The 27749-nt window shown below is 38.2% G+C and overlaps 1 protein-coding gene across 1 annotated transcript; it reads left to right on the top strand.

Moving 5' to 3' along the window:
• Nucleotides 1–25836, top strand: PWP2 (PWP2 small subunit processome component). Its single transcript, XM_070750512.1, has 21 exons — nucleotides 1–345; nucleotides 1906–2018; nucleotides 2759–2853; nucleotides 3903–4002; nucleotides 4336–4479; nucleotides 7505–7640; nucleotides 8501–8727; nucleotides 10630–10773; nucleotides 11752–11822; nucleotides 12409–12545; nucleotides 15823–15971; nucleotides 17541–17688; nucleotides 18117–18267; nucleotides 18912–19092; nucleotides 19775–19922; nucleotides 20259–20367; nucleotides 21305–21370; nucleotides 21487–21705; nucleotides 23086–23236; nucleotides 23860–23934; nucleotides 25103–25836. The coding sequence occupies exons 1-21, from the start codon at nucleotides 328–330 to the stop codon at nucleotides 25257–25259; spliced, it is 2739 nt and encodes a 912-aa protein (XP_070606613.1). The 5' UTR covers nucleotides 1–327; the 3' UTR covers nucleotides 25260–25836.
• Nucleotides 25837–27749: the final 1913 nt, after the last annotated feature.

The raw sequence follows: 27749 nt of genomic DNA on the forward strand, positions 1-27749 counted from the left end.
GCTAGCTCAGGAGTTCTGGGAGTTGAAGTTCACAAGTCATTAGAAGAGCCAAATTTGCCTACCGCCGATCTGAGACATCACACTGATTGCCCTCGTTTTCCTCTTTATTGTCCCAGAGTAATAGTGACGCCGCGGACGCTCCTACTTCAGAGCGTGAGTCTCCCATTTAAGCCGACTCGTCTGTACCAGGTTAAAACAAAGCGGGTTCCAGTTGCTTTGGAAACATTTTTGACCCGGAAATAAGATGAGAAGCTCTTCCGGTTGCCTTGCCATTTTCACGTGCGGGGCGCTTTGCTTGCTAGGAGTGGTGCGAGGAGAACTGAGGCGATGAAGTTTGCCTACCGGGTGAGTAAACGAGACCCTTTGTCGACTTGGGAATTTGCAGGTTTTCTTGTATGGGTGGCTCCCCTTTTTTAGTTTTTCCATCTTCTTTTTATACCGTGGTTGCTTCCCTCCAGGTTGCTTCACAAGTGGAGCAGGTCGGATATCCCTCTCTTTAATAAATGTACCTCGAGAGGAGTCTCGGTTCCTTCCCGCTTCCTCTCACTCTCTTCTTACCCAGGAGTAGGAAACGTATTTGGCGATCCACGGGTTCACTTTGCCCCTGATAAATATCAGCTCTGCATTTTGACAAAAGCGCAGCTGGATTGCTTGCAAAATCTCTCTTCAGAAGTCCAAAACATCTGAGAGATTCTCTATAATTTATCTTACGTTTGAAATCAGTGCTGCATCTAAATTGGGGTATAGAAAAAAAAAGTGAATTTTTTTTGTAAATCAGAGCAATTTTACAATTGTGGTTATGCTTGCTGCAAATGAAATCAGATGGTTCTATTTTTTCCATTTCTTTTCCACTTCTTTTATTTCTTTTAAACTTTATTTGTTTGTGTTACTTTTTATGTTTGTGTAAAAAGTTTAAATTAAAACTCATTAAAGATGCTGCCTTATATATTAAGATCAAGTGAAATATACTGCTCAAAAAAATAAAGGGAAGACTCAAATAACACATCCTAGATCTGAATCAATGAAATATTCTCATTGTACTTTGTTCTGTACAAAGTTGAATGCACAACAGCATGTGAAATTGATTGTCAATCAGTGTTGTTTCCTAAGTGGACAGTTTGATTTTACAGAAGTTTGATTTACTTGGAGTTATATTGTGTTGTTTAAGTGTTCCCTTTATTTTTTTAAGCAGTGGATTTTGGGTACCTAGAAATGGCACTTGATGGATAAGCAGCAGGAAAAAAACCCTGGAACTTTGCTTTCATATATGACATCTGCAGTAAGGCAAGATTGAAAGATTTGACTTTCTACCCATAATGGAGACTTGCTGAGAGGGCTTAATTAAGACATTGTCTAAATTTAATGATGAATAAAAGCCCCAATTGCAAGAAACAGAAAAAAATAAAGTCAAATGGTTTCTAGAATTAAATAAAAATAATAGAATATAAAAAATGTAAACAATGCTATAACTATTAAAAAACAGGTTATTTTATATTTATGCTTATAATTACTGTAAAGCAAAATTGGGAGTCATTTCTTTATAATTCTTTTTCTTTTTTGTTGATTTCTGCGCTTTCATATTTTCTCTTGTCTTTCATTTTTCCTTTATTCTAAATATTCTTGTTAATTTTTAACATGTTTAATAAATTTTTGTAAAAGAAAAAGAAATGGCACTTGATTAAGAACTTACTGTTAGAGCATCTAGTAATAGAATTAGTTTGTGCATTGTATGTATTTCTCTAGATTTTGGCAGAGAGTTGGTTATAAATCACTTTTTAATTCGTATTCAAATTTGTATTGTCTGAAATTTCCTTCAAGAGCTAGTTACAGTACTGTACCACTTTTGTGCTTTATTTCATTTTCTGCTTAAGTTGCATTAATGCAAGTGCAATTTTATTTTTCTAGTTTTCCAATTTGTTGGGTACAGTCTACCGATGTGGAAACTTGAAGTTCACTCCAGACGGAAACAGTCTGATTAGTCCAGTGGGAAACAGAATTACAGTCTTTGATTTGAAAAAGTATTCATTTATTTATTTGATTTATATGCTCCTTTTTTTTCAATTCAAAGCATGCATATGATTGTTTGTCTTCCTATCTTTCCGCACAATAACAAAGCTTGAATGTTGTTTGAACTGAGAGTGTGGGACACTAGTTCAACAATTTCCAGAGTGGAGGGTGGATTTGAACCTGGGTCTTCTAAGTGCCAGTCCACCATTTGAACCATTATATCTGGCTCTTGTATTGTGACCTCTAAGTGTATGATTAGTAAATAGCCTGTTAAAAATGCTTTTACAATCTGCCTCTGAAACTAATGTTTTGTGGAGGAGGTTTATGAAATATATTTGATGTGCTAGTATTATAGAGGGTTTAGTTTTCTATTTGCTTCAAATATATTGTATAATTTTGCCTGGAAACAAAGAGCTATATTTACTTCCTTAACTAATTCATTAATTTTGTGTGTGTGTGTGTGTGTGTGTAAATAGTTTTGCTGATAATGAAAAGGGAGGCTTTTCAAGCTATTTCGCTCTCATCAACTAGCCATACCCTTGCTGGGATTTGAACCTGGGCAGTCTAGCTTTAACCTGTAGGCCACAGGTTCTCCTCCTGGAAAGCTTCTACCACCATTTCTATCAGGGAAGAGTTTTTTAAAATTTATTTATTTATTTATTTAGTTAGTTAGTTTGTCTGTTTGTTTATTTTACTGTATTAATTTCTATTCCCGTGTTGCTTTTGATATGTTATTCATCTATTCTTTCAGTAACAAATCTGAAACTTTACCACTTGCTGCTCAATACAATGTTGCATGTATGGGACTGTCTCCAGATGGGAATCTTGCTATACTTGTTGATGAAGGTAATTGTTTAAGATATTAAGAAATTATTTATTTATTTAATTATTATTTATTAATTGGATTTGTATGCCACCCCCTCCGAGGATTCGGGGCGGCTCACAACATATCAAAACAATAAACAATATACATATCTAAAAACAATATAGATATCTAAAAGATCCAATTGATATAGCTAAAAAACTTTAATAACTCTAATAACATTTAAAATTATTCATTCCCATTCACACAGCAAGACATACTACATTCATCGGCCAGGGGGATAGGATCTAATGGCCCCAGGCATGGCAGCACAAATAGGTCTTTAAACTTTTGCGAAAGGCGAGGAGGGTGGGGGACAGTGCGAATCTGGGAGGAGCTGATTCCAGAGGACCGGGGCTCCCACACAGAAGACTCTTCCCCTAGGCCCCGCCAAATGACATTGTCTAGTTGACGGAACCTGGAGAAGGCCGACTCTGTGGGACCTAGCCGGTCGCTGGGACTCATGCAGCAGAAGGCTGTCCCGGAGGTAATCTGGTCTGATGCTATGTAGGGCTTTATAGATCAAAACCAACACTTTGAATTGCATCCGAAAACCAAGCAGCAGCCAATGCAGTCCGTGGACTGCTGGAGAAATATGGGTATGCCTTGGAAGGCCCATAATCGCTCACATGGCTGATTCTGCACAATTTGTAGTTTCCGATCACTCTTCAAAGGTAGCCCCATGTAGAGAGCATTGCAGTAGTTGAACCTCGAGGTGATAAGGGCATGAGTGACTGTGAGTAGAGACTCCCCGTCCAGATAGGGCCGCAACTGGTGCACCAGGCGAACCTGGGCAAATGCCCCCCTTGTCACAGCAGAAAGATTTGATCAGTAAATTACATTTACAAATGTTAGTATTCTAATATTTTCACTAAAAATCATGTTTTAAACTTTTGTTTAAATATTCAGTTGAATTGCAGATAAAATAAAATTATTTGAGTTCAATTCTAATTAAAATATGAGTAGATACATGTACATAAACTATATTTCATATTTGTAAAAATATTTGAAATATTTATTTTGTTTCTTACAGAGGGATCTGCTTTACTTGTCAGTTTGATCAGTAAATCTGTCATCCATCGATTCCATTTTCAGAAACCTGTCCATAGTGTTTGTTTTTCTCCAGATGGAAAGTATGAAGAACTATATTGAGTATTTGATTTTACTATTTTGCTTTTTATAGAAACATTAATATCAATTAACAATAAATAAAATAAGCTTCATGAAAGTACTACTAAGGAAAATAAGTGTGCTTAAAGAAAAATAAATCTAATGGAAGATTTAATGGATCATTCTTGTCAATCTATATGTTATTTATGAGTGTGCATACAAGTAGTAAATTATCTGAAAGTATCTGTATCAGAAGCATAAATAATTTTAATTACACAAATACTTATTAAGTAAATTGGCTGTAGTGTCACCATTATTTCTATAATTTATTTTCAATTTTAATTTTTATAAAACAGAAAATTTGTGATTACTAAAGACAAAGTTGCTATGATGTACCATGCTCCAGGGAAAAAGAGAGAATTTAATGCATTTGTTCTTGACAAAACATATTATGGTGCTTATGATGAAACAACATGCATTGACTGGACTGATGATTCCAGGTAGGTTTCTGAATAGTTGATTGAGAAAGTCAAATACCTAGTTTCAATGTCAATGACTCCTAGTTTCAATTCATGATTTGTAATCTTAAAATATACAGTTAATGTCCCTTGTTCCATTAATTTAAAGAAAGAAGCTGAAGCATTTCAGGAATACTTCCTTATCTAAACATGCAAGTAGTCCTTGACTTACAACTATTTATTTAACAATGCTTCAAAATTATAATAGCCTTGGAAAAAGTGTTTTACGACCTGTCCTTAAAGTTACAACTGTTGCACCACTCCAGAAGTCGTAGAATTGCAATTTGGGCACTTAGCAATTGGATCACGTTTATATCCATTTGCAGCATTGTGTGGTCAAGTAATAACAATTTGCAACCTTTCCAGCTGATTTTCGACAAGCAACATCAAATGGGAAGCTGGATTTGCTATGACTATGTGATTTTCTAATGACTGCAATAAAAATGGTTATAACATTGGGACTGTTAACATGACTGTTTTGAGTAGCAAAATGCCTTTGTGATTGTAAGTTTGAGGATTATAAGTTTTTTCATTCCTTCATCTGTTCTCAAAATTAAAGTTCTTAACAGTATCCCAACATACAAAGATTTATACTTTTGCCAATAATTAATTGGATAATGATTAAGAGCACTTCCTTGGATGTGGCAGTCTTGGGTTGAAATCCTGTACCTTACCAGCAAGGGTCCTTAGTGAAAGGGTTCCTAACATTTCACCTGCTTACTTCAAAAATATGGGAATGACACAACATAAGAACATAAGAAGAGCCATTCTGAATCAGGCCAAAGACCATCGAGTCCAGCATTCTGTGTCACACAGTGGCCCACCAATTGTACATGGGGATCTTGAGCAGAAAGAGAAGGCAAAACCCTCCCTTTCCCTTGACCCCCAACAAATGGTACCAAAGGGAATCCTGCCTGCCTCAACCAACATAGAGGCGGCACATGGACATCCGTTTCAATAACCAATGGTACACTTGGCATCCATGAATCTGTCTAATCCTGCCTTGAAGCTATCAAGGCCGACAGCTGTCATAGGCTCTTCTGGAAGTGAATTCCATAAGCCAAATTAGAAGAGTCATGCCAGCTTGGGCATTGCTTGGTTTAAGAAGGTCCATGTCAGATGTTGAGGACCAGGACAATCTGTTGATATGTGGGTTACTGGATCATACAGACCAGTACATGAGCACAGCTCAAAAAGGCATTGGAAACAATATCAGAAGTTCAAAACACCAGTTACTCATAGATACAGCAGTTGCCCATGACCTAGGGATCTACCAGATTAGACATGATTCAAATGAAGACTATTGCAGAGAGGCCTCAGAAATAGTCCATCACTTAGTGGCAGGGTATAAGATGTAGGTAGTGCTAGCATATACTGACTGACACAACTAAGTAGCTGGCATTCTGTATAGCAATGTTTCCCAACCTTTTTTGAGCCGCGGCACATTATTCACATTTAGAAAATCCTGGGGAACATTGAGCCGGGGGGAGGGGTGTAAAAAAAAGTTTGGACAAAAACAATCTCTTCCTCCCTTTCGCTCTATTTCTCTCTCTCTCCCTCTTTCTCTCTCTCCCTTCCTTCCTCTTTCTTTCCCCCTCTCTCCATCTCTTTGTTTCTCCCTTCCTTCCTCTCTTTTTTGCCCTCCTTCTCTCTCCCTCCTTCCCTCCCTCTATGTCTTTCCCTCGCCCTCCTTCCCCCTCTTTCTCCCTCTCTCTTTATCTCTCTCCCTCTCCTGCTATCTCTTTCTCTCTCTTTCTCTCCCCCCTCTCTCCCTCTCTTTCTCTCTTTTGCTATCTCTTTCTCTCTCCCCCTCTTTCTCTGTCTCCCTCTCTTGCTATCTCTTTCTCTCTCTTTCTCCCCCTCTCTCTTTCTCTCTCTCCCTCTCTTGCTATCTCTTTCTCTCTCTTTCTCTTCCCCCCTCTCCCTCTCTCTTTCTCTCCCCCCTCTTTCCCTCTCTCTTTCTCCCTCTCCCTCTCTTGCTATCTCTTTCTCTCCCCCCTCTCTCCCTCTCTCTTTCTCTCAGCAGCCGCAGCGGGTAGTAGCCGTTTCGTGGCGGCAATGTCGTCAGCTGTGAGGCGGAGCTTTGGAACGGAGGCACCGACGGCGGCAGGCAAGTGCCAGCCACGCAATTCTAGCATGTCCAGCCGCCGCCGTCTGTCCCTCTGTTCTGGAGCTCCGCCTCACAGCTGACCACTCTGCCGCTGCCCCACGGCTACTTGCGGCTGCGGCCGCCATCACCCTCCCACTGCGTGCCGCCCTTCCGCTGCTGCTATTCTCCCACCAGGCACCAAAGCTCACCTGCTGCAGCCGCCAGGGAAGCTCCAGCCGGGCGGGGCGCTGCAGTTGCCGGAAAACTTGGAAGGCGCTAAGAAGGAAGCTCAGTTTCCGTTCTCACAACTTTTTGCTCTTCGCAAAAAGTTTCGAGACCAGAAGCTGAGCTGCTTTCTTCGCGGCACACCGGTTGGGAAACACTGTTGTAAAGGAATATCTGCCCAGAATATGGGCTAGAGCTAGACCTTCCTAAGTTCAGATGGGAGATCCCACAAAGATCATGGAAACAAGAAAGCTAAGATACTGTGTGACTTCCAGACCGACAGAAGAGTAGATACTAATCAAATCAACCCAGACATGATAATAGACAAGGACCAAAAGATAGCAGTGGTGATAGATGTACAAGTGCCAAATGACAGCAACATCAAGAAGGAGGAATCTAAGAAGCTGAAGAAGTAACAGGATCTGAAGGAAGAGTTTTGCTTTAAACCAAGTGCATTTATTTATGCTCTCCATTCCCTTATGACAAAGCTCATAAATATGAAGAGTGGGCACATTTTTCATCACCTTTGTAACTTTTAATATTTGTTAAATGAGGTAAACTCATCAGTATTTTTCCCAGTGCATAAAGCTATTGGGAGATAGCTAGCTGGCATGAGTAGTTTGTCTTATCCACAGCTATGTAATTATCATAGACTTTAGAGAATAATGATGAAGTAACTTTTTTTTCTTTTAGATGTTTTGCAGTGGGTAGCAAAGATATGTCAACATGGGTGTTTGGAGTGGAACGCTGGGTCAATTTGGTTTATTATGCACTAGGAGGTCATAAAGACGCAATTGTTGCCTGTTTTTTTGAAGAAAACAGTTTGGATGTATGTACCTTTCACATTTTTAAATATTATGTGAATATAGTTGGTTAGTATTTATTTGGTTTGGTCCTTCTAAGGACTATATTTTTCAAGCTCTCTTATGCTTTTTTGTATGTGTATGTAGTTACAATGTTAATGCATTAGTGGGTGGGGCAATACTTTAAATATGATGGAAGTTGATATTATTTATTTATTTATTTGTGATACAAATATAACATAATATAAGTATAAAGTAGAGATAGAAAAGACAAAAAGACATTAGGACAGGGATGGTAGACACAAAGGTGCACTTATGCATGCCCTTTATAGTGTTCTGAAAATTAGCACTATAGATTTTGGACTTAAACAACTAATGAATGGACATGTCCAATTATCTATTAGAGCTGTGCAGATTCAAAAGCAAAATGATGCTTTGAAATATACAGATTAGCAAATCCTACATTTCTATACTATCCCTTAAATGTTTTTCCCCTGGATCACATTGATTTTGCAGAGAACAGCCTGGGAAAAAGTTAATTGCTGAAGAAGTTGCAGGCAGGTGATAGATGAGCACACCAGGTGCTCCAACCACTTTTGCCTTTGAATTTGAAGTGCTGTATGGCCCGATTCCCTTTCATTAAGTACATGCACAGGTCCAATGTAAATATAATTATATAATATAATAATATAAATGCAATCCAGATGTCAGGCAGCTAAATATTTCAAGAAGTTTGTTTCTTTCTCTCTCATATACCACAGATCACATGCTCACATTAAAATAGAGTATAAATTAGAAGTAGCATTTTGTGATTTTGGAATTCCTGTACAATTCTTTTATTTAAAGGTCCTTTTTGCTAATTGATAATTGTACTTTGTTATTGTAGTTATACACTATCAGCCGTGATGGGGCTTTGTGTGTGTGGCAGTGTGATACAGAATTAAATGGTCTGATACAGAGAACTTCCAAAAGCCATTCCACTGACCAGGAAGAATCAGCAAAAGACCTAGATGAAGAGTTGATAGAAACACAAAGAGACAAAGAGATTCATGGTAAAACCAGTACAAATGAAAAACAAAACAAGAAAAAAGTGAAATATTCATGTGCTGCCAAGTAAGTGAGTTTCTAATGAAAGAAACTTATAAAAGGAATTTATTGCATTTCTAACTGGTTTATTACATGGTTAACCTCTACATTGGGATGCTTTTAACATGAATGCATTATGATGGAAGTGACTGGAAACAGGTTGTTAAAATAAGCCTTCTGAACTGAAGATCTAATGTATTAATTTTTATATTACTCATGAAAAATATCAAAATTGTCTGTTTGTTGTTCTGTTACTGACAAAGAGTAAAAGAATCTAATGTTGTTGTGACTGTAGTCAGATTGTTGTTCTGAGTGGCACATAAGATGCAAGGCACAGCTCACTGAATTTTAAGAAGCCTGAACTAGGAAGAATTGTTAATATAGTACTGCAATCAGTTCATTTAAGTAGAAGTCTTAAAATATGGGCTATAGACTATAGTGTTTCAGACAAACAATTTATTTATTTATTAGATTTGTATGCCGCCCCTCTCCGTAGACTCGGGGCAGCTAATGTAATTGCTCTTGCATTACTTAACAGCCCCCATAGCCTGCTATTTGGGATTCCAACTGCAGACATTACCAGCAAGAATGGCAAAAAGTGAAGAGTCTATTAAGTCCAGAAAATTAGGATAATAGGAATGCAGAGGAGGGTCTCTATCCTCTGGCAATATAAGTGTATGCCATTATATTATGCATTTTCTCCAGTCATGTAGGAAATATAAACTGGAGCAGTACTGCAGGTGCTTGTGCAACTAATAGTTGAATAAAATAATCTAAAATCTTAGTCAAATATGCCACCCACTAAAGTGATAGATATGAGGAAAAAATGATAATACTGTATAGGTATTCCTCAGATTATGAATGTAATGGAGCCTGTCCATTCCATTCGTAACCGGAAGATCTGTGGAGTGAATCTTTTACCTTGAACGAGATCACTCCCTCCTTTCACCATGCATTCGCTAATCGTATGTGAGGCTTGTTAAGTGCACATCAAGTATTTTAGGGTGGTGAAAGCAATGGCCTACTGATGGAACAGGTCAACTGCCTAAAACCACCCAAGGCTTCCTGACCCACTGAAATACCTCATTCTACCCAAATTGCTTCCCCCTCCCCCCAACCTGTTGTGCTGGGTCACTTACCGGTACCTTGTGAAGATCTAGCAAACAGTCTCCTCTCCAGTCTCATGCACCCTTCTGCAATTCTGTTCGGGCCTTCTATATCCCATTGCCGGCCGAAATGGAGCCTCTGGAGGACAAATGTGAGCCTCCAAGTCTCCATTTGTCCCCCCAGGACTTCCCCTGGCCCATTGCAGGATGAAATGGAGCCTATAGATTCCCCTGGAAGCTCCATTTCGGCTGGCAACATGCCAACCAAGGCTCTGGATGTCCAATCAGTTTCTGGGGGCGAGTGCACCACTGAAGCTCCATTTTGGCCCACAACATGCAGGACAAATGTAGCAGAGCCTCTGCAATTGTTCGTAAGGGAGAACAACTGCCGTGGTGCTGCAAGATTTGTAGCTTTGGGCCCTGTTTAGAAACACTAGAGGGCACTGATTGCGCAACTTTGAACATTCGCTAAGGGAATGCTTGTAACCTGTGCAGGATTACCTGTATTAACTTCCATTTAAATTTAGGAGAGATTATCACAGCTGTAATAGACTGCTAATATTTAAGATAGCAAATACTTATTTTAACTTATTGTTGAAATAAACAATGATTATTGTTCTACCTTTAGTGACATGACAAGTATTAACATACTGTTAATGTTATTTTATTGCTTTCCTGGATATGCTAACATAAAAGCAGCATTTTATTACCAACCATTGCTGCTTCCGTTCCTGTTTATTAAACTCCTCTTTGAAAGGTAATTGGATGATTTGTTCTTATATAAATATGCATCTGATAATATTTCTATTCTTTATGTTTTCAGATACTTTTTTAATAAAGAAGGAGATTTTAACACCCTGACAGCTGCAGCTTATCACAAGAAAATCCATCTATTGGTCACCGGATTTGCTTCTGGAATTTTTCACCTTCATGAGCTTCCAGAATTCAATCTCATCCATTCTTTAAGGTTCATATTAATGTTTTTATTTATTTATTGATTGATTGATTGATTTGATTTGTATGCCGCCCCTCTCCGAAGATTGTTAAAAATTGAGGATACGTATAATATTAAAGAAATAATAATTCATCAGTTTTGTTTAAAGACATCTTTTGTTTAGTGGGAAGAGTACTTGAAATAATATATTTAACTTTATACACAGAGGGAGAAAGATATGTTTTTGATGTACAGGTAGTCCTCACTTTATAACCACAGTTGAGCCCAAAATGTATGCTAAGTGAAAAATTGGTTAAGTGAGTTTTGTCCCATTTTACAACTTTTCTTGCCACATTTATTAAGTGAATCATTGCAGTTGTTAAATTACTGTAACACAATTGTTAAGCGAATCTGGTTACTGCATTGACATTACTTGTCAGAAACTTGCAAAAACATGATCCCAAGACACTGCAACCATCATAAATGTGAGGCAGTTGTCAAGCATCCGAATATAAATCACATGATCATGGGGATGCAATGGTTATAAATGTGAAAAACGGTCATAAGTTTCTTTTTTCAGTGCCGTTGTAACTTTGAACTACAGTAGTCCCTCGCTATACCGCGCTTCACCTACTGCGGCTTCACTTCATCGCGGGTTTCTGAGGAAGCCGATCGGCAGATTTAAACAGCCCGCCGAACTCGATCGGCAGGTTTTTCAAAATAAATAAATAAATCTAAAATTGTAAATACTGTATTTAAATACTGTATCTAAAATAAATACTGTGTGGGAAGGGTTTATAAACACTTAAAACAATGAAAACTTACCAAACAATTACAATATAAATACTTAAATAAGTACTATCAGTCGATAAATTCCCCATCGCGGATTTCACCTATCGCGGCCAGGTCTGGAACGTAACACCAGCGATAGGTGAGGGACTACTGTATTACTAAATGAACTGTTGTAAATTGAGGACTACCTGTATTCAATTTTTTGTTCTTTTTGTTCAGCATTTCAGACCAGAGAATTGCATCTATTTCCATCAACAGTACCGGTGACTGGATTGCCTTTGGATGTGCAGGTTAGTAACTAAGATATTCTAAGGAATTTGGGAGGGCTTATTTATGTAAGAGTGTTAAAATATTTATTTGTTTGTTTGTTTGATATTTTTTTTAATGCCGCCCTTCTGCTTAGGGCACTTAATACAAATAATCATTTGATTTGTACATAAATACCTATATTCATATGCTGGATGCCATGTTCTTTTAGTGTAAAGCCGTCTACGCAAAGCCGATAAAGAATGTAAGTAGTAAGAAAAATAAATTAAGGCATTAGATAAGAAAGGAAAGGAATTGTAGCTAATTTACGTTTATACCAAAATTGTAATTCTCCATGCCATTCTGTCCTTGCAAATAATTTTTTTTGTCTCCGCTGCTTCAAACATTCCCTTTTGGTTTTCAAACCTTTCACTTATTTTATTACTTCTTCATGAAATACATCTTGTTTAATCTTTCTAACCCTCTTAATGAATTCCTCAGTGAGGAATGATTTGCAAATAAATGAAGGAGAAATGAAAATATTTGTGATTTATTCCTTATTTGTCCAGACTCTTTCTGGTAGATTCAGAGATCTCCACTGATCACGTTTCCTTTCTGTTGTATTGACAGGTCTGGGACAGCTCTTGGTTTGGGAGTGGCAAAGTGAGTCCTATGTGCTGAAACAGCAAGGCCATTTTAACAGCATGGTATCACTTGCATATTCACCAGATGGACAGTACTTAGTTACTGGCGGGGATGATGGAAAAGTAAGCCTGTTGATTAAAATGTTGATTTTTTAAAAAGTCTTAGTATATAATTTAAGGAGACCAAGAAAGGATTTGTTAATATTAAATAGGTAATTATTACATTAACATTCCACAATTAAAATACCTAACATCACAATATTGTTTTGGATGTAGAAATTACTTTAGAATGGATTTTTTTTTACTGCATGAAATACTTGATTAGTATGAGAGGGCAAATTAATACATAGGAATCACTGATGTAATTTGAATTTGCATTGAGGAAAATGACTATTTTTTAAAATATTTAGGTTAGAGAAAATCATCAAGGACAGTTTTCTCTATTTGTAGCATTCTTTTGTTAAATCTGGAAATAGAAATAGAATATGGAAATGATTCTCTATTGCCTTCTTCAAAGATACGTTCTGATTTTCCAGTTAAGCCTCTATCTTGTTATCCTATCCAAATGCTAGTCAGATTAACCTTGACAAATCACAATTGTCAAGACCTATTAGATTATCTTTGACAAACCAAACAATCTTATTAAGGAAATCAAACTGTAGTTATTGTACTAAATATAATTAAATGTAGATAAGGATCAGTAACATAAATGTGACTCCGACAAAACATATTTTCAAGTTAATTGTCAGAATATTATGTGTACAATTTCATAATTCACCATGCATGTTAAAAATTATAATTTAGCATGTGCACATATTAAATTATTTTGGAATACTAAATCTTAAAAATATTTATGATATTTAAAATAAATTGTGGAATTAAAAAAATACTAACAATACAGAACCATTGGAAAACAATAAAATATTCAGTCCTTTTGTTGAGGGCTTACATAACCTATATTTTTTAAAAATAACTGCATATAAATAACATATTTTGTGAAGTCATCATTACAAAAATGCTGAGTATACTATTGTATATAATATAATATTCAGCTACTGTTAATAAAGTAATACCTTGTCTTACGAGCTTAATTGTTTCCTGAAGGAGGTTCGTAAGGCGAAACGTTCGTAAGATGAAACTATGTTCCCATAGGAAACAATGTAAAATCAATTAATGTGTGCAAGACCCCCCCCCCCCCCAAAATAGTGCTTTGCTGGGTGCTGCCGCCCGGCTGTCGCCTTTTGAAACAGCCGGGGGGCTTCTCGGCGTCCTCCCAAACCCGAACGCCAAACCTGAACTTTTGCTGAACTTCCAGGTTCGAAATTCAGGAGGCCGCCGAAAAGCCCCGCCGCCCGGCTGTCGCCTTTTGAAACAGCCAGTGGGCTTCTGGGTGTTCTCCCGAACGCTGAACCTGGAAGTTCGGCAAAAGTTCGGGTTTGGCGTTCGGGTTCAGGAGAATGCCGAGAAGCCCCGCCGCCCAGCTGTCAGCTTTGCAAAAGAGCCGCGGAACTGTTGGCCGGTCAGGAGGCTCAAACGGAGGTGGGGAATCCCAATAGGGAATTCCATGGGCGGAGCTTTGACGTCACGGAGACGTCCTTCATGGCCGGCCGAAACGTGGACTCCAGGAAGGATGTCTTCATGATGTCAAAGCTCCGCCCATGGAATTTCCTATTGGGATTCCCCACCTCTGTTTGAGCCTCCCGACCGGCCGACAGCTCCGTGGCTCTTTTGCAAAGCTGACAGCCAGGCGGCAGGGCTTCTTGGCATTTTTCCGAACCTGAACTTTTGCCGAACTTCCAGGTTCGGCGTTCGGGCGGGGGGTTCGTAAGGCGGAAAAAGTTTGTAAGAAGAGGCAAAAAATTTCCGAACCCCGGGTTCGTATCTCGGAAAGTTCGTATGACTAGGTATTCGTATCACGAGGTACTACTGTATATGATGATGTTGATCCATTGTTTTTGAAGAGGACTTTGTTATCTTGGGAAGGATGTTAATATACAGTAGAACCTCGACATACGAGCTGCTCTATATACGAGCATTTCGAGATGCGAGCTAGGAGGGGAGAGATATTTCTGTTCTACTTACGAGTCCAAATTCGGGATACGAGCGCTCACCGCCTGTCCCTGTCAGCGGCCCAGCCACCTTCACCCGCCCGGACAATCGCCAGAGCGGGGCCGGTGCTGGGCGCGGGAGGAGGCGAAGGTGCCACTGCACCGGCCCCCTCAGGCTGCTCCGCCCGGGATGGGGCTCCTCTGGAGCCCCCGTACGTCCCTCCGGAGGTGCCTCATCCCAGACGGAGCGGCCTGAGGGAGCTGGTGCGGCGGCGCCTCCGCCTCCTTCCACGCCCCGCCCCCGCTCGGCAATCGGCCAGGCGGCATTGCTGGCGTTCCAGGCGGGCCGCCCGGCATGAGCACCGGTTTCGTGCCTCTCAGGCCGGGCAGACAAGAGGTGCGGCGCTCCCACGGGGAAAGGAGAAGGCGGCGGCTCAAGCCCTTCCCCGTGCGCCCCTCCGGAAGAACTCTGGCGGTTGTCCGGGCGGGTGAAGGTGGCTGGGCCGCTGACAGGGACAGGCGGTGAGCGCTCGGAGGGGGCACAGCCCGGAGCGAGACTTGGCCTCTGCTGCGGCTGCTGCCCGTCTGTTTCTCTCTCCCTCCTTCCCCGCCGGATGACATGCATGGCAAAGGGGCAGGGAGGATCGGGAGGCTCAAGCTTCCTTCAGTGGTGACGGCCGGTTTCTTATTTTTGGGCTTGCACGCATTAATCGCTTTTCCATTGGTTCCTATGGGAAACAATGTTTCATCATACGAGCTTTTCGACTTACGAGCCTCCTTCCCGCACCAATTAAATTCGTAAGTCGAGGTTCTACTGTATACTTTATGTGTTAATATATACTTTACTGCTAATTCAGCTTTGGAATGATAAGGTCTAATTTTATCTTTTGGCTTACGGTTATGTTCTTCTCATGAATTGTTTTTTCTTTTTTTAAAAAAAATTCTAGAATACAGTGGGCTTTTTCCAATTCTAATCAACATACTTAAGAGGTTAGAAAGTAATATGTCATATATGTTTTTTTGGGCTATAGAAAAGTGATTCTACTTTTAAAAAAGACAAAGATTTGTTTGAAGCAGAGTTGCATGACAGTTGGTTTGCTCCTTGAGTTATATATAAAAAGGATAAGAAAAAAATGAAGAACAGGTGGAACTTATGTGCATACCAGTTTTTAAAGAGATGATTCTATATTTTTTGTTGAAAATATGACTGGCTAACCTGTCTGCCTGGCTAATCATTAAAGGTGGTGAATTGGAATGTTCTTTCAATAGTCTCTCAAAGTCAAATCATTAATCAATTGCTGAAAAGGTTTAATTTATCTTAAGCTGATTTGGAGCTTTTTGTTCCATTTCAGGTTAAAGTATGGAATACCAGCAGTGGCTTCTGCTTTGTCACCTTTACTGAGCATACCAGCATTATATCAGCTGTAACATTTACCAATTCAGGATATGTTGTTTTGAGTGCTTCTCTTGACGGAACTGTGCGGGCGTTTGATCTTCACAGGTAAGCTTATTATTTTATTTGCTTACTTTTAGTTTTATTCCATCTTGGAGTAGACATCAGATGATTAATGTCTGAAGATACAATTTTCAATTAGACCAGTTGGCTATGTTCTCTTCCGCAGTTGTGTCAATTACAGGACTCCTCGATCTGTCCGTTCACTGTTCTGGGGGGAGGAAACATTGACCGCCTCAGATGGGGTCCGCAACTTGGGTGTCCTCCGGGATCCACAGCTCAGCTTTAACCACCATCTTTCGGCTATGTCCAGGGGGATCTTTGCCCAGGTTCACCTGGTTTACCAGTTGTGGCTCTATTTGGACCAGGAGACTCTAAGCACAGTCACTCAGGCCCTCATCATCTCCTGTCTTGATTATTGCAACATGCTTTACATGGGGCTACCCTTGAAAAGTGTTCAGAGACTGCAAATAGTCCAGAATGCAGCCGCGAGAGCTGTCATGGGTATATCTCGGTATGCCCATATAACACCTATGCTCTGCGAGCTGCACTGGCTTCCTATTAGTCTCCGGGCACAATTCAAGGTGTTGGTTATTACAGTAGTCCCTCGCTATACCGCGCTTCACCTACTGCGGCTTCACTTCATCGCGGGTTTCTGAGGAAGCCGATCGGCAGATTTAAACAGCCCGCCGAACTCGATCGGCAGGTTTTTTAAAAAAATAAAATAAATCTAAAATTGTAAATACTGTATTTAAATACTGTATCTAAAATAAATACTGTGTGGGAAGGGTTTATAAACACTTAAAACAATGAAAACTTACCAAACAATTACAATATAAATACTTAAATAAGTACTATCAGTCGATAAATTCCCCATCGCGGATTTCACCTATCGCGGCCAGGTCTGGAACGTAACACCAGCGATAGGTGAGGGACTACTGTACCTATAAAGCCCTACATTGTTCAGGTCCAGACTATTTACGGGACCGCCTCTTGCCACATACCTCCCAGAGACCAATAAAAGCACACAGAGTTGGCCTCCTCCGGATCCTTTCGACTAAGCAATGCAGGTTGGCAGGACTGCAGGGGAGGGCCTTCTCTGTGGCCACCCCAGCTCTATGGAACCAACTACCCCCTGATGTCCCTACTGCTCCCGCCCTAGTGGCCTTCCGTAAGGCCACAAGGCCTGGCTTTGCTGGCAGGCCTGGGGGGTCATGAACTAACAACTGACAAGGCCAAATTGCATGAATGGTATGTATGTGATTATGGCTGTTTTATAATTAATGGGTTCTTTTTTAATATGGGGTTTTATAGTTTTAGATATTATATTCAACTTCTTATTCTGTATCTATTTGTATTTGTAATTTATATTATTATTTTAAGCCGCCCTGAGTCATTCAGGATTGGGTGGCATAGAAGTCAAACAAACAAACAAATTGTGTTAGTTAATCTAATTTCCATGACAGAAGAAGACATGTAGTATTAGGTTGTTATATAGAAGCATAATTAAAATTCTAGTCAAATATTTTATATAATTAATTGGTTTTCCAGAATTTAGATTTTTTTAACCTGTCTAAAAATTAGTTCTATATATATTATTCTTGCCTTTTGCAATAGATACCGCAATTTCCGCACTTTCACTTCCCCGCGACCAACACAGTTTTCCTGCTTAGCTGTGGACGCGAGTGGAGAAATTGTTTCAGCTGGTTCCCAGGATTCTTTTGAAGTATTTGTGTGGTCTGTGCAGAGTGGCCGACTTTTAGATGTAAGACACAGACACTTTTGAAACAAATGTTATTTTTACCAATGTTGAGCTTAAAGATGAAATCCTACTGGTACAATTTTAAGTGATTATTAAAATCAAATATTGAATTTCTATGTATTTTAAAATAGCTTATTCATGTGAAAAAATAAAACCAGATAGAGTTGAAGAACTCCTGATTTTGCAACCATTTTCAAATAATTATGGTCATATAATGAATCACACAGTTGTTAAGTGAATTAAGTGACAAGCATAATCACATCATGCTTGTCAGAAACCTGCTGGGAAAATTATAAATCATGATCACATGATTGTAAGACATTGTAACTATCAGTACATAAACTATCACCCTTGATTGAATACTTATAAATACATTTCAATAATTTTTTATTATTATTTTCCATTGTTACATTGATACTTTTTTTCATTAGGTATTAGATGGTCATGAAGGCCCCATCAGTAGTCTGTGTTTTAACCCAGTGAAGTGTGTTCTGGCAAGTGCCTCTTGGGATAAAACAGTCAGATTGTGGGACATGTTGGATAGCTGGAGGACCAAAGAAACGCTAGCACTAGGTTCTGATGGTAAGACTGTTGAAATGTCATGACTGTCTTTCTGTTGTTTGGGTGACGTTTTCAATAATTATGGAGTGGAGTGAAGCCAAATTACATAGAGACCTCAGAGCACTAGTACTGGCATAAAACTTCCATGTGACACAATTTTTATTAATGAGTCTCATTTGAATTTTACTGTTTTTTTTTATTTATTTAATACAATTTAGAGGTTGCCTAACTACAAATAACTCTGGGTATTTAAAAATATAAGCAATGTAAAGCAAGAAACAGAGTGTAAGTCTCCAGAAAGCAAAGTCTGAATAATGATAAAATGTCATATATAGGGACTCAACACCAGTTGGGACAAAGATCTGTGATGGCCATGCTTTCACTATCTTTCTGAATATCATGTGGGTGATAGCTGCACAGACTTCCAACTAATCAGATAGGAAATTATATTGACTATATTAAAACTTTCTGTATTGCACGTATGTTTTAATATAAAGAACAGGACCATTTTATGAAATGTGGAATCTATTCTTGTGGAAATTTAAGATATAACAACTGGTCTCTGATAATTGTTTGAAGGGATAAAAGGTAATGCAATCAAAATGCATGGGATGGAATGGAACTTAAATAAAGCTTGCCTTCGATTTCATTTGTAAACTTTGCAGTGCTTGCTGTTGCTTTTCGTCCGGATGGCAATGAGCTTGCTGTTGCTTCCTTGGATGGGCAAATCACTTTCTGGGATCATGAAAATGCAGTGCAAACAGGATCAATTATGGGGCGACATGACCTTCAGATGGGAAGGAAGGAACTGGACAAAATAACTGCCAAACAAGCTGCTAAGGGCAAGTGAGTAGAATACTTATGACCTTTATATCTTTTCCCCCCTGAACTGATATTTATTATAATTGCGGAATCTTTTATCTGAATGTTTGAATTTTATTACTATGGGCTTATTTTAATATTAGGAGTGCAGAGATTTGCTTTGCATGTTTTCTTTTGAATTCTTGAATCCTAAAATTATAAGTATTTACTATATTTAAATCAATTTCCAGCCAGAGAGAAAATACAAATCTATAAAATTTATGGTGGAACCCTTAGAACAAGCTTGTAGAATCATGGAATGTAAAGGTTGGAAGGAATCTTGAAGATTTAGTTCAACCCGAGCTTTATTTGGAACATAACCTTGAATGAATGTCTGAAATCTCTCAGCTCCCTTTTTATATCTCTCTAACCGACAAAGGTTTTAAAAATAAAGTGAAAATATTGGGAATGTGTTTAATTTGTTTGGATATTACATGGGGTCACATCTCTTTAGATTTCCAAATTTCACAGGTTTAATTAAGATTTAAATCAAGTATATCTAAACATGTGAATTATCACACAAAAGTATGCTTGAAAAATCCTAATTATTCATATAGGATGCAGACTGCAATTATTCTAGAGTAACTGTTCAGGGTGAGAACTATAAACTCTGTGGTACCGAGCTTGTGATATACATCAAATTACTGATTTGAACTTCTTTTTCCAGATCTTTTACAAATATATGCTATTCTGCTGATGGCCAGTGCATTTTGGCAGGAGGTCTGTCAAAATATGTTTGTATTTATCATGTCGAGGAACAGATTCTCATTAAAAAGTTTGAAATATCTTGCAATCTTTCCTTAGATGCAATGGAGGTTAGTATGAGTGTGTTGCACATAGGATAAAGTTTATGAAATAAAAATATGGTCACTTGCTTACCACACATTATTTTTTTAATCAATAGTAAATGTATTATTTGACTAAGTAATTTAAATGTGTGTCTTTGACTTGATTGCCTGCTCTGAAATGTTCTTTATTAAAATGTTCTTTTTTATGCTCTATCTTTATAGTATTATATCAGTTTATCTGTCAGATAGACAATTCATGATTCTAATGAGGAATAGAAAAAAATTAGCATCCCATTATATTTAGAGTATTGTGAAACGTATTTGAAATTGGAAATAGGCTATGTTGTATATTTTATTTTACAGGAATATTTGGATCGCAGGAAGATGACTGAGTTTGGGAGCATGGCGTTAATAGAAGAGGGAAATGGAGATGATGACGATGTTGTCATTCCTCTTCCAGGAGTTAAGAGAGGTATTAGTTAATTTTAAATAAGGCTCTCCAAATCATATCTATTAGATTTATTTTGATTTTCCTGATGAAAAGGGCAAAGTTTTTTTTTAAAGTCCTTTTGTTTCCTTTCATTTAACAAAATGATTGAATCTTAATTTGGAGATCAGTCAGTGTCTTTATTGAGGAATGAGAAGCAGTGCCCCAGGTTATAGGCATTGGAAAATATTTCAATTTATTGAGTGCTTTATGACTCTTTTTTCATTATCTGTGATGTTTTTAGCTAATTCAATGGTTTAGTAAATCTTGCACTTAATAACCATTAGTGTTTTCAATACTGCATCTACTGTATATTTATTTATTTATTTATTTTATTTATTAGATTTGTATGCCGCCCCTCTCCGTAGATGCGGGGCGGCTAACAACAATAATAAAACAGTGTATAACAAATCTAATATTTAAGTATATATCACTACTCCCACCCTCACCCTATTTTCTCCCCCTCCCTACAATTACCTGAATTTAATTAATTAATTTGGAATAAGACGTGACAAAATCGGCTTGGTCGATAAATACTATGATCCCAATATGCTTGCAAAAAGTTTGTAAAGTTGGCAACTGACAAATGTGAATGTTCCAAATGATTGCTGTGATGATAACAACTGTATGCATCACATAAACATTTGTATTGGTTAATGTATTGAATAAGGACAGTCATTTACTTAAAAGGGTGGGGGTGGTTGGGGTGGGGGAACATTGATGGAGGAAATGCCCTGTCCTACAATTTGACTTTGATGGGGTATACATTTTTTTTTAAAAAAAAGAAATGTAAAAGAATCTGTGTGGTTCTTTCTCTTGCTACACTTCCTTTGTAGAAAGAATCAATTTACAGTGTCAGCACTGTTTTGTACAAGGAAATTATTGTGGGTAATTATTAAGTTAAGTTTTGATTTCTTTTCAGGTGATATGAGTTCTCGACATTTTAAACCAGAAATAAGAGTGACGTGCCTCCGCTTCTGTCCTACTGGTAGGTTTTTAGAGCATCTTTTCATTACTTGAAAAATGTTCTTCATTTCTCTGTCTGTCCACCTGCCCTCCCACATCACCATAGTTTTAGCTAATATCACAGTGCTTCCCTTTCAGGAAGAAATTGGGCAGCAACCACTACAGAAGGTCTTCTTATCTACTCTTTGGATTCTAGTCTCATCTTTGATCCATTTGACTTAGAAATTGACATCACCCCTAGTAATATTCGTAAAGTATTGCACCAAAAGGAGTACACTAAGGCTATTGTCATGTCTTTTCGACTAAATGAGAAGAAAATGATTCAAGAGGTTCTGGAAACTGTGCCCTATGATGAAAGTAAGCTGGACTACTATTATTAGTGTGATGCGCTGGTTGCATAAAACAAGATTTCCTAAATTTCTAAGTTGTTAGCAAAACTTGATGTATATATGTACAAAAGAGAAGGAAAAAGATAATATCCTGAATAATTTGAATATTTTAAGTTAGTAGATGTTCTCTAATTATTAAATATCACATGACAAAAGGGAAATTGAAAAAAGGAATTACCATTTTTAAAAAAATATAAGACACACTTTACCCCCTTAAAAGAGGGCGGGAATGTTGCTGCATCTTAGACACCGAATATAGCTCCACCTTACGTCCCATTTTTGCAAAAAATGGCCTGTTTTTTGCAAAAAAATGGGTTGCACAGAGGGTTTTGGAGCCTTGCAGAGTGCTCTTGGGGACTGGGGGAAGACAAAAATCCCTCCGTTTTTGGAAAAAAATGGCCTTTTTTGCAAAACAGGGTCATTTTTGCTTTTCCCCAGTCCCCGGAAACACTTTCCAGGCCTCCCAAGCCCTCAGCACCAGAGGTGGGTTCCTCCTTGTTCGGACCAGTTCTATAGAATTTCTCCCTGCTGACCAAACTGGGAGAAATGGCCTACATGCACAGAAGCTTAGTTTTTGGTACTGCGCATGCGTGCACGCCCACAGCACATGTGCGCGCAAAAACCATGTGCAGCCATGCAGCATGGGAGGAAGCGAACTCGCAGTGAGGTGAGTTAGAACCCACCCCTGCTCTGCGTGCCCTGTTTTTTGCAAAAATGGGTGAAAAACAGGCCAGTTTTTGCAAAAAAAATGGTCGCCAGAGGGTTTGAGACGCTTACAGAATACTCCTGGGGGTTGGGGAAGGACAATTTCTTTTTTTTACTTACCTCTTTGAAATCCTATACACTGGTGCATCTTATAGTCTGGAAAATATAGTATGTCATGCAATATAGAACCGCCTCTGACCCCATACCTTATTGCGGCCAGTAAGGGCCCACAGAGTCAGCCTTCTCCAGGTCCCATCCGCCAAACAATGTCGGTTGGCGGGACCTTGGGGAAGAGCCTTCTCAGTGGCCACTTGGACCCTATGGAATCAGTTTGCCTGTTGTGTTTTTTAGGATATGGTTTTATTATTGATTTTATTCTGATTGTTTTTACTATTTCTCTATTTTTCTATTGTTGTATTTATCTTGTTAGCCGTTCTAAGTCCGTTTCGGAATAAGTGGCATATAAATACAATTAATGAACGAACGAACGAATGAATGAATGAATGATTTTCTTGCCTTCAGTTTCCTTTGCTAAAAATGCAGCCATTTTCCTTCTGCACATGTCATGTGCAGTGAACTGTTCTGACATGTTTACTCATTTATTGATAACTAATACATCCTCTTGTTTGTTATAAAAATACAGTCAATATAGTCTGCTCATCACTTCCAGACTTATACATAGAAAAAGTCCTAGAATTTTTAGCATCTTGTTTTGAGAAATCTCGTCATTTGGAATTCTATCTCATGTGGACTCAGAAGTTGCTCATGCTGCATGGATGCAAGTTAAAAACAAGGTTAGTGATCTTAGCTTAATACGTCCAGAAAGAGAGAATACATATCATCAATTGATAACTTTAAAACTACAATTATATCTACCATCAGAAGGCCAGTAGTTAGAATGTCAGTGAAAGTCCATTCTTTTTCATTGGCTTCTGATGATTTGACTGAAAAATGGAATACAAGGGAACAGCAAATATGCTTTTAACATCCCAAAAAAGTTGCAACATGTATGCTATATGTCTATATTTCTGTTGTAATTACTAGCTATTTTATTGGTAATGCATTAAAGATACTTTTTCAAGCTTATTGACACTTTGAAAATTACATATAAATTAGCTTTGGGCATTTATACTTAGCATTTCTAGCACTTTTTTCTAGGGTTATACAAAGGCTTGGAAATGTATGCATTGGCACCAAGAAGCAACTGCATTCTTTGACATTTTTGTGGTTTTGACATTTTTTGCTGTATGTATATGTGTGTGTATGGCATAGGTTCATTACTATGAAATATACATGCAAATAAAAAAATCTTGCAAACGATGTTTGTTTTAACATGTCAAATGTTTATGCTAATGCTTCTTTTTCAAGAGCTTTGCACAGCCCTAATTTATAGAATGACTATTTTTGTCCATTGCAGATCGGAAAAACTGCTGCCTATTGTTCAGTTTCTTCAAAAGAGCATTCAGAAACATTTTGAAGATCTTTCTAAACTGTAAGTATTTTGTTTGATTTTTGTTCTACTGTACTTAATCGAGGAGAATAAAAAAGCATCATTATAAGATCATTTTATTTATTTTTAAAATGTTTTTCCCTTTTTCCCATTACGTAAGGCAGATTGCAATCTGGATAAGTGCCAGCTTTGATTTTTCTTTGGGCATTTAATCATTCCTTGTTTTCTGTAGCCCAAAGTTACTATATTGAACAACAATCCATAATATGATATCAAAAACTACAGTTTCTAATGTTAGCAGAAAAAGTAGAGGCTTGCCTGATTTACTTTATATTGGATATTATGGAATACCTTGCAACTGGAAGAAACTAGATGGAAAGGAAAGTACAGTAATACCTCGTCTTACGAACCTAATTGGTTCCCGGGGGAGGTTCGTAAGATGAAAAGTTCGTAAGACGAAACATTGTTTCCCATAGGAAACAATGTAAGATCAATTAATCCGTGCAACGGAAAAAAAAACCAACACAAAAAAACGAGAAGCCCCCCGGCTGTTTTAAAAGGTGACAGCCGGGCGGCGAGGCTTCTCAGCGGCCTCCCGAACGCCGAACCCGGAAGTTTGGGTTTGGAGTTCGGGTTCAGGAGGACGCTGGGAAGCCCCCTGGCTGTTTTAAAAGGTGACAGCCGGGCGGCGGGGCTTCCCAGCGTCCTCCTGAACCCGAACGCCAAACCCGAACTTATGGGTTCGGCGTTTGGGAGGCCACCAAGAAGCCCCGCCGCCCAGCGGTCAGCTTTTAAAACAGCCGGGGGGCTTCTCTGCGGCCTCCTGAACGCCGAACCTGGAAGTTCGGGTTTGGCGTTCGGGTTCAGGAGGACGCTGGGAAGCCCCCCAGCTGTTTAAAAAAGCAACAGCCAGGCGGCGGGGCTTCTCAGCGGCAGCGGCAGGGGGTTCGTAAGAAGGAAAAAGTTCATAAGAAGAGGCAAAAAATTTCTGAACCCCGGGTTCGTATCTCGGGTTGTTCGTAAGACGAGGGGTTCGTATCATGAGGTACATTTGATTAGAAACAGTGTACAAATAACACATTGCAGCTTAAATATCATATGATGACTTTCAAATTGCTCCAGAATATTGGATGATATGTTGAATAATTGAGTGATGTAAATTTTTAGCATTGCTTTTGACTTATTTTTATGATGATTTTTCTTTCTGCAGTTGTGATTGGAATTGTTATAACATGAAGTACATTCTCTCTATTTCACAACAACGGGGTATGAAACGCAGAGCAGAAGATTCTGAAAACAATGATTTGAAAAATTTGGAAGATTCCAGTGTTGAGGATTTTATGGAAGAATCAGCTGTACTTTTATAGAAATATGACAAGTTTTTTCCATGTGTAAATGTAAACAGTGGTATTCACTGAGAACCTCCTAGCCCTTAAAGTGGCCTATTTTAATAGATGATTTGAATGTGAAATAATGCATCTTGGAGAAAGCAATTTATTTTTTGTACACTTTTTTGAGTATTTGAATAGCTGGTCATTAAATCCCAACCATGGCTTTTTCTGTTGTAGACTGCATGATTCATAAGTGTTCCTTCCTACCCATGTTTGATGCTCATGGAATTGGTGATTTACAGATTATCTAAAATGATCTTTTATAGAGAGCCGGGGTGACGCAGCAGGTAGAGTGCTGTACTGTAGGCCACTGAGGCTGACTGTAGATCTGAAGATCAGCGGTTCAAATCTCATCACCGGCTCAAGGTTGACTCAGCCTTCCATCCTTCTGAGGTGGGTAAAATGAGGACCCGGATTGTGGGGGCAATAGCCTAGCTCTATTAAAAAGTGCTATTGCTAACATGTTGTAAGCCGCCCTGAGTCTAAGGAGAAGGGCGGCATAAAAATTGAATAAACAAACAAACAAAACAAACAAACAAATAAATAAATAAAATAATATCACTTCTATAAAATAAAATACATAGTGGAATAATGAGAAGAGACACAAGGACCAAAAGAATGAACTGAATAGATTCAGTGTTTTGTTTTGGAGGGGGGGCAGAGGGGGCAAACAAACCCCAAAAACATTCATTGTCTTAAAATAACCACAGACTTTCTAGAAATCCTTTATAGAAACTTGTCTCTCCTGCCAAAATTCTTGGTGTTTTTGTGAATCTACTCTGTAAAATTCCAGTGTGGCAACTTCAGCAAAACACTTATGTAAATTTAATGTAAAAAATTACCCAGATTACTCTTCTAGTTAGTTATTTATAGGTTGATTTCAATTATTAAGCCATCATCAGTTTCATTTGCAAATCTGTTATTTCTCACTGTTCCTTGTAAGTTATTAGTTTTTAGTCCACCTGCAAATCAATTTCAGTTTTATTCAACAGAACTTGTTGAACACCTTTTGTTCACTTCATTAACACCTGATTCTTTTGTAAAGGTAAATAACTGGAAGGCTTCCTGCGCCCATTCATTAAAAATCTCTTTTTAAAGTAACCATTTGATGCCTTATAGTGTTTCCAAACATAGACATTTCTCATGAGAAAAGATCCTTTCAGTTAACTTCAAAGTCTTAAAGCAAGTCCATCTAAGCTCTTAATCGGTTTAAACAATTCTAAAGCTAATATTAAGAATCCTTTTGCTCTAAAGGCCACAATGTTTTCTTCTTACAAATATTTAAACTTGTATTTCAGCTTTTAAAAAAAGGCTTGTAGAAAAACTCTCTCAACGATTTCAATAAAACTTGCCAGTCTGAATGTTCTCATTTTTTAAACAACAAAAATAAATGTGATTAGGAGATGAACCCGGGTCAAACTTAAGAGTTTGCATAGAGGACATTTAGCAGCTATAATCATGATGAAATCCTGCAACTCTCAGCCAATTGTAAGCTGACTGCAAAAATACAATTCCTGCCATCTGCTCACATAAAAACACCAATCCAGCTGTCCATATCACATATGGCAAGTTTGTGATATCTCCTTACTCCAAAAGAGATTTTGGTAGTCCAAATTTTCCATTTGCGCATTACTCTCAGTTGCAGTGTGTCCTGTTCAGCATGGTGGCTCACCAAAAGCTCTTGTTTGAAATCATTGAAAACCTATTCAAAGTTTCACAGGAGGTGTTTGGATTCCATATACTGTGAAATTGTTAGTACGGTATGTAATAGTGCATCTGTGGTAGCCAAAAATGCTTTGGAATTTTTGTTTCTGATATTATAGCCTTAATAGAAATTATGAAGAAATTCTATTGGTTTAACAGTAGAAAGGCAAGAATAAATGAAGTAATTCTGTTATCCTGGAATTGTTGCCTGGCGTATTTTTTCCCCCTAGAGTCTTGTTTTGTTCAGAAAAGACATAAGTTGACACCATACTTGTTAAATAGACAGAAAACCCACTTAAATACATACAGTAACAACTTCTAAATGAACTTGAAACATTCCCTCCTGACAACCTTGGGCAAACACAATTTTTGTTTGTTTGTTAAAGGGAAGAGGGAAGAAAAAATAGACTGCCCTCTTCCTCATGTTTTGCTGGCCAGGCAAACTTGGATGAAGATATTTTTCTTTTATGGTTTTAACAATTTTTTTCTAACAGTTTAGAATTTTTGTCTCTAGGGATTAGAGACATTTAATAGTTACATTTATCTAACATACTGTACCAAGACCTTTACACACATACACAGAAAGACAAAAGAAAAGGACAGTAGAACTCACACCCTAGTCATTCTCACCAGAAATCTCAGTTAAATTTAGGAAAAGCAAAAATCTTTAACAAACATTAATTGCTTAAAAGAGGGGAAACTCAATGTTACTATATTTTCATTTTCTTTTAAGTACTGTACCTTTACTGTATTTAGCCAAAT

Source organism: Erythrolamprus reginae, chromosome 4, assembly GCF_031021105.1.
Source record: "Erythrolamprus reginae isolate rEryReg1 chromosome 4, rEryReg1.hap1, whole genome shotgun sequence".
Taxonomy (NCBI): Eukaryota; Metazoa; Chordata; class Lepidosauria; order Squamata; family Dipsadidae; genus Erythrolamprus; species Erythrolamprus reginae.